This window comes from Hemiscyllium ocellatum, chromosome 25 (assembly GCF_020745735.1).
Source record: "Hemiscyllium ocellatum isolate sHemOce1 chromosome 25, sHemOce1.pat.X.cur, whole genome shotgun sequence".
Classification (NCBI taxonomy): domain Eukaryota; kingdom Metazoa; phylum Chordata; class Chondrichthyes; order Orectolobiformes; family Hemiscylliidae; genus Hemiscyllium; species Hemiscyllium ocellatum.
In genome coordinates, this window is record NC_083425.1 from 31913923 (window position 1) to 31926550 (window position 12628).

The 12628-nt window shown below is 39.0% G+C and overlaps 1 protein-coding gene across 7 annotated transcripts in view; it reads right to left on the minus strand.

The window, feature by feature from the left end:
* Positions 1-12628, minus strand: part of tnrc6c1 (trinucleotide repeat containing adaptor 6C1) — a 201936-nt gene that overhangs the window by 143891 nt on the left and 45417 nt on the right. For all 7 annotated transcript variants that reach the window (XM_060844188.1, XM_060844182.1, XM_060844187.1 and 4 more), the window contains exons 3-4: positions 6340-6439; positions 6229-6250 (exon numbers count right to left, since the gene is read on the minus strand). In XM_060844188.1, coding sequence (XP_060700171.1) covers positions 6229-6250; positions 6340-6439 — 122 coding nt within the window. The remainder of the gene's footprint in view (positions 1-6228; positions 6251-6339; positions 6440-12628) is intronic.

The following is a 12628-nucleotide window of genomic DNA, read 5'->3' on the forward strand; positions in this document are numbered from 1 at the left end:
AATATACATTAAAAACAAACACAGACAGCCAGTTAGTCAAAAATCAGTGAAAACCAGAACTAAACCCACTCGTACAGATTTTTCTTTTGTTTTTTTCATCATGTCTACTTCCTACATTGTGAGGACATTCCTCCCTTCACTCTCCCTTTTCGGTCTCTGAACTTGCTTAAAAACTGTCACTATTGCAATATTTGAGTTTTGCTAAAAGATTGATCTGAAAAGTTAACTGTTTCTCTCACAAAGATATTACCTAAACAATGTGTACTTCTCTTTAGGTTTCAGACTTCTAGCATGAGCAGAACTTTTCTGAAAGGTACCTGAATGGTTTCTTTCTGTAACCCATGTTAAATAGCATTAATAACAACATACCCATAAGCAAGGGCAGTTAATCTAAAAACAGCAAGTGAGAAACAAAGTTTACGATTCATGTCTGACATGACTTCTTCAGTTGTGAACTGAAGAGTCATAATGGACTGAAACTGTTAATTTATTCTCTCTCCACAGGTGCTGCGAGACCTGCTGCATTTCTCTAGCACTTTCCCTTTATATTTTAGATTTCCAACATCTGTAGTATTTTGTGTTTATGCAAGTCAGTACTTTCTACATAAAAGTCTTTATTGTGGTCAACACAAATATTCAACATTGCCTTTCAGACTGAACCACTGCAGTATTTATCAAAAGGAGCACTACAGTGTACTTTTATCTTACAAATTAGATAAGCAGGGTAGTATTATGAAAAATCAATGCTTTGAAAACACACCTTGTGAAGTCTCATTCATAATTCAACAAAAGAAAGCAAATGGAAAGGTTTTGAGGCAAAGACTAAGGCACATTAATGGATCAACTCTAGTTTGCAACAAGTTGTACTGCGCCCACTTTAACTACTGATATAATTGGGTATAGAATACAATAGTACCCCATTTCCAACATTCACATTCATTGCATTAAGTTCACAAAAACCTGATTTTTCATCAAGACCCTCTCCAATTTTTTTTATATACTTTGTAAAATTTCTTGACTACAAGACATTTTAGGAAGAGTCTGAAGGTCAACAAATAGGTCATACATATGTCAACTACAAAATTTATTTTGTGCAAATCTGAAAAGACCAAAAAAAACACATTTAAAAAAAAAAATCACGAAATATTTCCACATGTTAAATCTACTTAAACTGCAAATTTATATGTATGCTGTCAAAAAAGGCAAAAGACTGACAATATTCTATTTATAAAATCAGCATATGCTGTTTCCACAGACTGTAAACTTTCATGCAAAGTACACTTATTACTTGTTCTTGGAAGCAACCCCCATGTAAACAAAGTGATGCCAGTGCTGTCAGGATACCAAAACTTCTGATGGCAACAAATTTCATTTGAAGCACAAAGTTAGTAAAGTCACCATAGTCGCAAGCGATCATAGGGCTGCTCTCTTATAAGAAACGACTGGTGGTGGTTTAATCAGAGAGTCATGACACATAAGAATGAGAATTCTTCATGGTAACCTCAGCCAGTGCAGAACTGAACCCATGCATGTTAGCATCACTGCATCACAATTCCGCAAAACCTTCTTGAAGCACAAAATATTAAACAAAAGCAAATGCAAATGAATGCCACAAGAGCCCTGAGGTTAAATCGACGATTTTCAATCTGGCCATTTCATAGCTAAGGTGAGCTCTCAACCTAAGTCAACAATGCACGTTAGAAGTGGGGTCATGTACCTTTGCTCATTCAACTTAAACTTCAAGGGAAGTAGTTCAATAGTAAACAGGCTTATACCACACCAAGTTAGAGTCCGAGTCATTGACATGTACAGCACAGAAACAGATGCTTCAGTCCAACCCGTCCATGCCGACCAGATATCCCAACTTAATCTAGGCCCACTTGCCAGCACCTGACCCATATCCCTCCAAACCCTTCCTATTCATATATCCATCCAGATGCCTCTTAAATATTGCAATTGTCCTAGTCCACCACTTCTGGCAACTCATTCCATACACGTGAAAACGTTTCCCTTTAGATCTCTCATATCTTTTCTTTCTCACCCTAAACCCGTGCCCTCTAGTTCTGGACTCCCCCACCCCATGGAAAAGACTTTGTCTATTTATCATATCCATGCCCTCAATTATGTAAACCTCTAGAAGGTCACCCCTAAGCTTCTCACACTCCAGGGAAAACAGCCCTAGCCTGTTCAGCCTCTCCCTGTAGCTCAAATCCTCCAACCCTGACAACATCTTTGTAAATCTTTTCTGAACCCTTTCAAGTTTACAAACATCCTTCCAGTAGGAAGGAGACCAGAATTGCATGCAATATTCCAAAAGTGGTCTAATCAATGTACTGTACAGCTGTACCATGACCTCCCAACTCCTGTACTCAGTACTCTGACCAATAAAGGAAAGCAAACCAAACCAAACACATTCTTCACTATCCTATCTACCTGCAACTCTACTTTCAAAGAGCTATGAATCTGTACTTCAAGGTCTTTGTTCAGCAACATTCCCTAGGACCTTACCATTAAGTGTATAAGTCCTGCTAAGATTTGCTTTCCCAAAATGCAGCACCCTGCACTCATTTAAATTAAATTCCTTCTGCCTCTCCTCAGCCCATTGGTCCATCTGATCAAGATTCCATTGTAATCTGAAGTAACCTTCTTCACTGTCCAATACATCTTCAATTTTGCTATCATCTATAAATTTACTAACTATACCTCCTGTGGTCACATCAAAATCATTTATATAAATGACGAAAAGTAGTGGACCCAGCATGATGCTTGTGGCACTCCACTGGTCACAGGCCTCCAGTCTGAAAAACAACCCCCCAACACCACCTTTTATCTTCTAACTTTGAGCCAATTCTGTATCCAATAGCTAGTTCTCCCTGTATTCCACAAGATCTAACCTTGCCAACCAGTCTCCCATGAAGAAACTTGTGACTGCCTTACTGAAGTCCATACAGATCACATCTACCGCTCTGACCTCATCAACCCTCTGTTACTTCTTCAAAAAACTCAATCAAAGCATGTTAACTATGCCCAACAAGTCCTTGTATTTCCTAATACATGTACATCCTGTCCCTTAGGATTCCCTCCAACAACTTGCCCACCACCAACGTCAGGCTCACCGGTCTATACTTCCCTGGCTTGTCCTTACCCACTCTTCTTAAATAGTGGCACCACATTAGCCAACCTCCAGTATTCTAGCACCTCAGCTGTGACTTACCAATGATAAAAATCTCTCATCAAGGAACCCAGCAATCACTTCCCTAGCTTCCCATAGAGTTCTCAGGTATACCTGATCAGGTCCTGGGGATTTATCCACTTTTATGTATTTCAAGACATCCAGCACCTCTCCCTCTGCAATATGGACATTTTTCAAGACGTCTCCATCTATTTCCCTACATTCTATATCTTCAATGTCCTTCTTCACAGTAAACATTGATAAAAATTACTCGTTTAGTATTTTCCCATCTCCTGCGGCTCCACATAAAGGCAGCCTTGTTGATCTTTGAGGGGGCCTATTCTCTCCCTAATTATCCTTTTGTCCTTAAATGTATTTGTAAACATACTTCGGATTCTCCTTAACTTATTTGCCAAATCTATCTCATGTCCCCTTTTTACCCTCCTGATTTCCCTCTTAAGTATACTCCTACTGCCTTTATACTCTAAGGATCCACTCGATCTATCCTGTCTATACCTGATATATGCTTCCTTCTTTTTCTTAACCAAACCCTCAATTTCTTTAGTCACCTAGCATTCCCTTTACCAATCAGCCTTGCCTTTCACCCTAACAGGAATATACAGTCTCTGCTCTCTCGTTATCTCATTCCTGAAAGCTTCCCATTTTTCGGCCGTCCCTTTACCTGTGAACATCTGCTCCCAATCAACTTTGGGAAGTTCTTGCCTAATACCGCCAAAATTAGCCTTCCTCCAATTTAGAACTTCAACTCTTCTGGTCTATCCTTTTCTATCACTATTTTAAAACTAATAGAATTATAGTTGCTGGCCCCAAAGCGCCCCCCCACTGACACCTCAGTCACTTGCCTTGCCTTACTTCTCAAGAGTAGGTCAGGTTTTGCACCTTCTCTAGTAGGTACATCGACATACTGAATCAGAAAAATGTTCTCGTACACACTTAAATTCCTCCCCGTCTAAACTGTTAATACTATGGCAGTCCCAGTCTATATTTGGAGAGTTAAAATTCCCTACCATAACCACCCTATTATTCTTACAGATAACTAAGATCTCCTTACAAATTTGTTTCTCAATTCCCCTCTGACTATTGGTGGGTCTATAATACAATTCCAATAAGGTGATCATCCCTTTCTTTTTTCTCATTTCCACCCAAATAACCTCCCTGGATGTATTTCTGGGAATATCTTCTGTCAGTACAGCTGTAATGCTATCCCTTATCAAAAATTCCATCCCCTCCTTCTCTTCCTGCCCTTTCCGTCCTTCCTGAAGCATTTGTATCTTGGAACATTAAGCTGCCAGTCCTGTCCATCCCTGAGTCATGTTTCTGTAATTGCCATGATATCCCATTCCCATATTCCTAACGATGCCCTGAGTTCACCTGCCTTCCCTGTTCGGCCCCTTGCTTTGAAATAAATGCAGTTTAATTTATCAGTCAGACCTTGTTCTCTGCTTTATCCCTGCTTGCCCTAACTGTTTGACTAGCTTCTTTCTTAACTGTACCAGTATCAGATTGATTGTTTTCCTCCTGGGTCCTCCTCCACACCTCCCACCTTACAGTTTAAATCCTCCCAAGCAGCTCTAGCAAATTTCCCTGCCAGTATATTAGTCTCCTTCCAATTTAGGTGCAATCCATCCTTCTTGTCCAGGTCACTTCTACCCCAAAAGAGATTCCAATGATCCAGAAATGTGAGTCTTTCTCCCATATGCCAGCTCCTCAGCCAAGCATTCATCTGCTCTATCCTCCTATTGCTGCCTGCACTAGCTCATAGCAGGAGTAATGCAGATATTACTACTCTTGAGGACCTCCTTTTTAAATTCCTGCCTAACTCTGTGCATTCTCCCTTCAGAATCTCAACCTTTTCCCTTCCTATGTCATTGGTTCCAATGTGGACGATGACCTCCTGCTTGCCCCTCTCCCCCTTGAGAACATTTGCACCCTCTCTGTGACATCCTTGATCCTAGCACCCGGGAAGCAACACACCATTCTGATTTTTCGCTGCTGGTCACAGAAACATCTGTGTGTACCTCTGACTCGAGAGTCCCCCAACACAGTTGATCTCTTAGACTTCAACGTACCCCTCATTGCATTAGAGCCAGTCTCAATTCTCAATACCAGCATACCAGCTGTTTGTGCTACGTTCCCCTGAGAATCCATCACCCCCTAATTTTCCAAAACAGTGTACTTGTTTGAAATGGGGATAGCCACAGAAGACTCCTGCACAGCCTACCTACCTACCTCATTTACCTTTCCTGGAGTTAATCCATCTACGTGCCTATAACTACCATCATACCCCCTTGCTCTTGTAAATTTCTCACTACCTGTAACTGTCACTTCAAATGATCCATTCGATCTGATAGGATTTGCAACCAATGGCATTTATTGCAGATATAATTCTTAGTAACACGTAAACTCTCAAACCCCCACAGCTAACAAGAAAAGCACATCACTGTACTAAGGGCAATGTTTGCTTCTTCCATTCTACATATCCAGAAAATAGCACAGTCTTATTCCTCTAAAAGAAAACACTGCTCCAGGCTAATTCAATACTTATCGCTTCTATTTTTAAAGTTTAACCAAGAGACATATCTCAAATAAAACATAATTGAGAAAGAACCCTATTCACTACTCACAACACTATTATTGATTTACAGCAAGGCTATACTTAAAACAATTCACACATCTGTTTCTGTGCTGTGACTTCTCCCAAACAGGTTCCTGTAAGATCAGTTATGAATTGCATTGTTTGTTAATTAACAAAGGGTCCTAAACTATTGTTTACTATTTCATACAATAGGTCAGACTCCAAAACAGAATTAACAATGAACAATATTTTACATAACCCTTTATTATACTGTTTATTAATTTAAAAAATATTTTAATTGGGCAAGTTCTTTTGACCAAAACACAAATATTATATATTTATCTCCTACTCACAGAAAGTAACTGACATAATGTTGTACTTCATGATTGAGTCATTTCCCCATAATGTGATCAGAAAGAAGTTTACCTCTATGAAGAATTAGGAGTAAATAATAGCTAACCTTTGGTTTTATGTTCAGCAGCCTGAAAAAAAAACAGAAGAGAAAAAGAATGGGTTCAAAATAGATTTTCTACCAAGTATGAGCAGAGATGACCAATGTCAAATGCAGTACCTTTTTTTGAGCAGCTTCCTTCTTTTTCTTCTCTTCTTGCTTTTTCTTTTTCTTTTCTTCCATCAAACGGTCCTCTCCTTTAGTTTCTTGTTCTTTCTCACTATTTCGTTGAACAAAGACATTGAAAAAAAAAGAGCCTTAAAAGTCTAAAAGCAAAATAAAAATCAAACACATACGCCCAGAATTGTAGCAAATGAAATTATACCTAAACAACCAATATAGATAAATCATATCATGTTCCAAAGATGCACTGTTGGTCTTCTCCACCAAAGTCTTGAACTGTTATTCGTATTCAGTTTTCTATAATGTTGCTAAGCATAACATATTGCTTTTAAAATAATAACATTCACACATTTCCAGGAAATTTCAACAGTACATGTCTGGGTCAACACTGTGGCAATTTAATTCTCCTAATTCATGCTCAAAATTAACTAGAATGATGCATCAAATCTGAAGTTTTTTTCTGAAAAAACACTGGGTAAAAAATTCTGTGTTTTAGTCTAATATCTTCCTCCAACTTTTTACTAATTTTCATTTTCTACATCATCTGGTATCTTTGAGTCACTTGCTCCATATTACAAAATAATATTTGATGCACCAAATATCTGCAGTTCAATTTTAAACATTTTACTATTAATTCTAAACAGCTATTTTATTGAAATAATATATGATCAGCTACAGATGTGAATAAACTCATCCATTCACAAGTTATAGTGGACATCAACCATCTTCTGTTTACAAGTTTATAACCAGACCAGCAATTCAAAAAGACAACAGTTATTTTCTCAGTCCATACAAAAACTTGTACTGCCTTTCAGTTTGGGTGCTGCTTGGAACTATGGAATTGCGAAGAACTGTAAAAGCTATATTTGGAGAGTTATACAACACAAACTACTGCTTGACCTCCCCCACCCACTTCTGCACAGGAAATTGGTAAAGAGAAACATCAATCACTACTGACAGGACTGTGCGCCCCAATTCCAAACACCAAAGATGACATAAATAGTCTCACGCTCACACTTGAGATGGAGGAGAGGATGTGGATGAGAAAACGGCAGGTGAGCAAGAGCACTTATCAGATCCCTGTTAAGCTAACAGAGAAGGTTACCGATGATATTAGGGTTGATCTTGTCTCTATTAAACTCCAAAATGTGTTTGATAAACTGGCACTAAACAGGCTTACCAGCAAAGTTAAAGCCTATGGCATAAAAGAGAGACAGTGGGAACATAGATTCAAATTTGGCGAGTGACAGGAAAGACAGCAATGGCGATTTTTGTGTGTGTGTTGGATTGAAGTATACAGCAGGATTCCAGAGGGGTCAGAATAAATACCACAGCTGTTCTTGATAAGCATGTTTATCAAGCATGACTCAATTTTACAAAGGCTCCTCCGCCCTTGAGCCCCGCCCCTCCAACCGCCACCAGGACAGAACCCCACTGGTTCGCACCTACCACCCCACCAACATCCAGAGACAGCGTATCATCCGCCATCATTTCCGCCACCTCCAAACGGACCCCACCACCAGGGATATATTTCCCTCCCCTCCCCTATCAGCGTTCCGAAAAGACCACTCCCTCCGTGACTCCCTCGTCAGGTCCACACCCCCCACCACCCACCACCCCAACCTTCACTCCTGGCACCTTCCCCTGCAACCGCAAGAAATGCGAAACTTGCGCCCACACCTCCTCCCTTACTTCTCTTCAAGGCCCCAAGGGATCCTTCCATATCCGCCACAAATTCACCTGGACCTCCACACACATCATCTATTGCATCCGCTGCACCCGATGTGGTCTCCTCTATATTGGGGAGACAGGCCACCTACTTGCGGAACGTTTCAGAGAACGCCTCTGGGATGCCCAGACCAAACAACCCAACCACCCCTTGGCTCAACACTTTAACTCTCCCTCCCACTCCACCAAGGACATGCAGGTCCTTGGACTCCTCCATAGCCAGACCATAACAACACGACGGTTGGAGGAAGAGCGCCTCATCTTCTGCCTGGGAACCCTCCAACCACAAGGGATGAACTCAGATTTCTCCAGTTTCCTCATTTCCCCTCCCCCCACCTTGTCTCAGTCGAATCCCTCGAACTCAGCACCGCCTTCCTAACCTGCAATCTTCTTCCCGACCTCTCCGCCCCCACCCCACTCCGGCCTATCACCCTCACCTTAAGCTCCTTCCACCTATCGCATCTCCATCGCCCCTCCCCACCTTTTATCTTACCCTGCTGGACACACTTTCCTCATTCCTGAAGGGCCTATGCCTGAAACGTCGAATTTCCTGTTCCTTGGATGCTGCCTAACCTGCTGCACTTTTCCAGCAAGACATTTTCAGCTCTGATCTCCAGCATCTGCAGACCTCACTTTCTCCTCAATTTTACAAGGCACAATTTCAAAATGTGCAAATTACACAAAACTTGAAAGAACTGTGAAGTGTGAGAATGACAATGGCAGATTCCAAGAGGATAATTGATAGGCCAGTGGAGCTCTGGTGCCCACAAAAATGATAGAAGCATAAACAATTATTTCAAAATTTATCGGCACTTGAAGAAAATAAACTTGCAGGGCTCTTGGGCAATTGGGGGGAGGAAAAATGTTTTGAGGTATGTTAGGATGAAGAGAGCTGAATGGCCTTTTTCTATGTCATAAATCATTTTGATTCCAAGTTACACTGCTTCCAGTGCAGGCATATTTAGACCAAAAAAATTCAGATGATATATTGATACATTCCTCTTGCAAATATGAAGCATTAAGTTAAGTTGAGCTATAAAATATGTAAAGAAATCTTGACTTCCATAAATTACACATGGAATTTTACAATGACCTAAAATGGGAGTGTACAGTGTATTACATAATTTTTCCATAAAATATGCAGAAATATAAAACTACCTGTGTATAACATCTTCAGAAACTGTGTGAGTATTTCTTCATATGAATACAATTTCTTAAGTACAAAATCCAGAAATCCATTTGACCAATTTGATGCAATTATTAATAGCAACATACTTTGCATCTTGAGAGCTGCAATTTTCAAGAATCAATGTCATGTTTGCGCACACAAAATACAACAGACTAACGCAAGAGGATTTGGTGTTACCATTTTGGAGAATATTTTGTGGTAACTATTTAAATTGAGATATCTATGCACCATTGGTTAGGTACAGGATAATTGAAAACTAAAATGTACAGATTATTTGGATTATTATTGATTCAATGTACTATACGCCACAGGTTACACAATAAATCAATTGAATTTAATAAACTAATAAATGTGGGTCAATGATTCAGCTCCTGTATATTCCATCAACTCCTCCCCCATCCCAACAGCTATCAAGGATCTTGTAACCGCTGAACAATTACAGGGAGCTGGACTCAAGAGACATCTCATGGGTTCCCATTCCCACTCCACCTCCTGTCTTTGATCACAGACCAAATTTGAATGATTTATCTAATGGATGTGACTGGCTCCTGGAGCCAAAGAAAGAGTGCCCAGGAAATGCTCCCCTCCTTGTTGTGCTATGTCTGCAGCTTGGACTCCTGCTCCTGAAGTTGGATTTGAATTTGAGTCAAAAAAAGTGTGCGGCTGTGCTTTCCCAGCACGTCAGGCAGCATCCGAGGAGCAGGAAATTCAGTATTTCAAGCATAAGCTCTTCTCTCGTATGTTATGAACCTGAACAACATTGACTAATTTGTCAAAGAATTAAAGATATATTGGTATGTCGCTAATATATCTCACTTGTTTTCAGATATAATTGCACAATTAAAATGATTAACTTTTTAACGATATTAACTTTTGGATGTATAGTGAACAAAAGTGCAATAAATGGATAGACTTAGTATCAGTCTAAATGAATGAATGAATCAATCAAAATGTGCTGTAGTAAACCAAGTGCAGTAAGTAGAGTTTTGAATGAAAGAAAGAATAAATAAAGACACAGTATAGTAAACAAAGAGCGATGAGTTTACTGGTTATGAATGAATGAATGCATGCAATTTCTTTTAAGTGGGTAATGGGAACATGCAGTTTCATTAGTAAGAGGTTTATAGTAAGATATAGTAGGATAGACTTATATACAACATATATGGAAAATACACAAGATGTTTTAGACAAAAATAAGGGATTTCCTGATATAGGAGATCGACCACTACATGAGTATATCTGGCACATACTGCAGTACAGCTGCACAACAGCAACCTTTGAGACTTTACTGGAATATAAAGCAGTGCAGCCAAATACTCCTTTTTGAGTAATGCAGAACAAACTAGTTTCATTTATCCACAATATATTAAAGATATGGATATTGCTGTGGACATTTCATGTTTTCACTGTGGAAGAAGCATTTTGATCACAAAATAAATAACCATGAACATAAAGATAATTTTCTGATTGGTAGTTAGCTAAAAATATTATGCCTATTTGGAATGTTATCAAATCTGGAAGAAAGAAAAACCCTACATATCTCAGGCTGTGAACTGAACACTACCCAATTCATTCTCAATAGTCAGAACTGTAAATTTTTAATTTTAAAATTAAACTCGATGGTTACTTCCCATGGAGTTGTGTGTCTGGGAAACAGTGAGAACAAGAAAGGATATCAGACAGAAGTCCTTCAGATAGTAAATTAGGAAAACAGTTGCTCAAATGAATATTATGTAACAATTATTGTAGGAGGGAAAAATATGAAGAATGGGAGAAAAGACAACAGAAATACATATTTTCAAATGAACAAAAGAGACTTCAATGACCAAATCTTTAACTCCCCAAATGTACAATTAAATAAATGAAGTTTTGGGTGTCAGAGAGTAGACACAGCTTAAAAGTAAAATATTTACAAGGCAAAGCTCAGACAGATTACAATACATTCTCAGCACGCCTTTACAGAAAATAATTTAGTCAGATCAGTCTTATTGCTTCTTTTAAGGGAGAAATATTTGAAGTAGCACAGTCTATGGTCACCTATCCAAGCTTATGTGCAAAAGCAATATTTAGGGACCCCAAAACATGCACATGGTTACTGCTTAAGTTTTAATGCTAAAATTAAATACCCACGAGAGGGCTCATTCTGATAAGGAAAAAAAATCAAACCTAATGAGGCATTGGCTTACAGCATTTCCTTTTACAGAGCCTTCAAAGATTAATCCTGCCCTTGCAGCTCTTTTCTACACAGTGATATATCTACTCCTCCAGAAAGTGAACAAGCTGATTGGTCATGACCATCTTGAAACTCTGTGGATCAGCTTGGTTCAACGGTTGAGTTACAATTGTTATGATCCTAGCTAGTAACACCAGAATGAAATCTGGTTTCATAGATCATTTTAAAAATTTTAGTTTATCACTAACACGTAATCATAAAAGACCACAGTTTCTTTAACATACTTCACAAAAGATGAAAACAAAACAAGATAAAACATAGAATGATCTTGAAACACAGTGAATCAAAGTGTTCACCCTACTGCCCAAAACCATCATTTTATAAAAGATTCAAATCCAGAGGAATTACCCTTCTATATCAAATCTTTAAGTCTGAATCAATGGATTCTTCACAGTTGTCCTGTGAACCTCTGGTTTCTGTCACTATTTTACCTGCAGTAAGGGCCAGATAATTGTACCCAAGACAGTTTTTAAGAAAAAGCCAGGAGGAAAGAACAAATACTCTGAGGATCATTTTCCTATCCTCACAAAATACCAGGTGATTGAAATCTGCAAACAATGTACCATTATTTTTTTTTTAAAAAAAAGGATGCGATGAATAGGCCAAACAGTTATAGGCTGGTCCATCTGACCTCAGTAACAGGCAAATTATTGGAATTAATATCGAGCAGTAAGACTGACTTAATTGGAAAGGAACAAATTAATCAGCATCATTTTAAGGGAAGATATTGTCTTACTAACTTACTTGAACTTTTTTGAAATAATAAGGAGAATCGATGAGAGTCATACAGAGGATGCTGTCAATACCGATTTTAGTAAGGCACTTGACAAGGTCACTCATGGCAGACTGGTCAGAAAAACTCAAGTCTTGAGACAGAAGGGAGTGGGACGGGTTGAATCCAAAACTTGGCTCACTGACAGGAAATAAAGTGTAATGGTTGACAATGGTTTTACAAATGAAAAGGAGATGCCAGTTATATTCCACAGGACTTAGCTTTGAGTTACCTAGACTAGAAACATTAGCTTGCCCTCTCTCCATGGGTGCTGCCTGACCTGCTGTGATTTCCAGCCTTTTCTGTTTTCAGTGCAGAATCCAGCATCTGCAGTAATTTACTCTGCTTAGTTTTGGGATCCTTG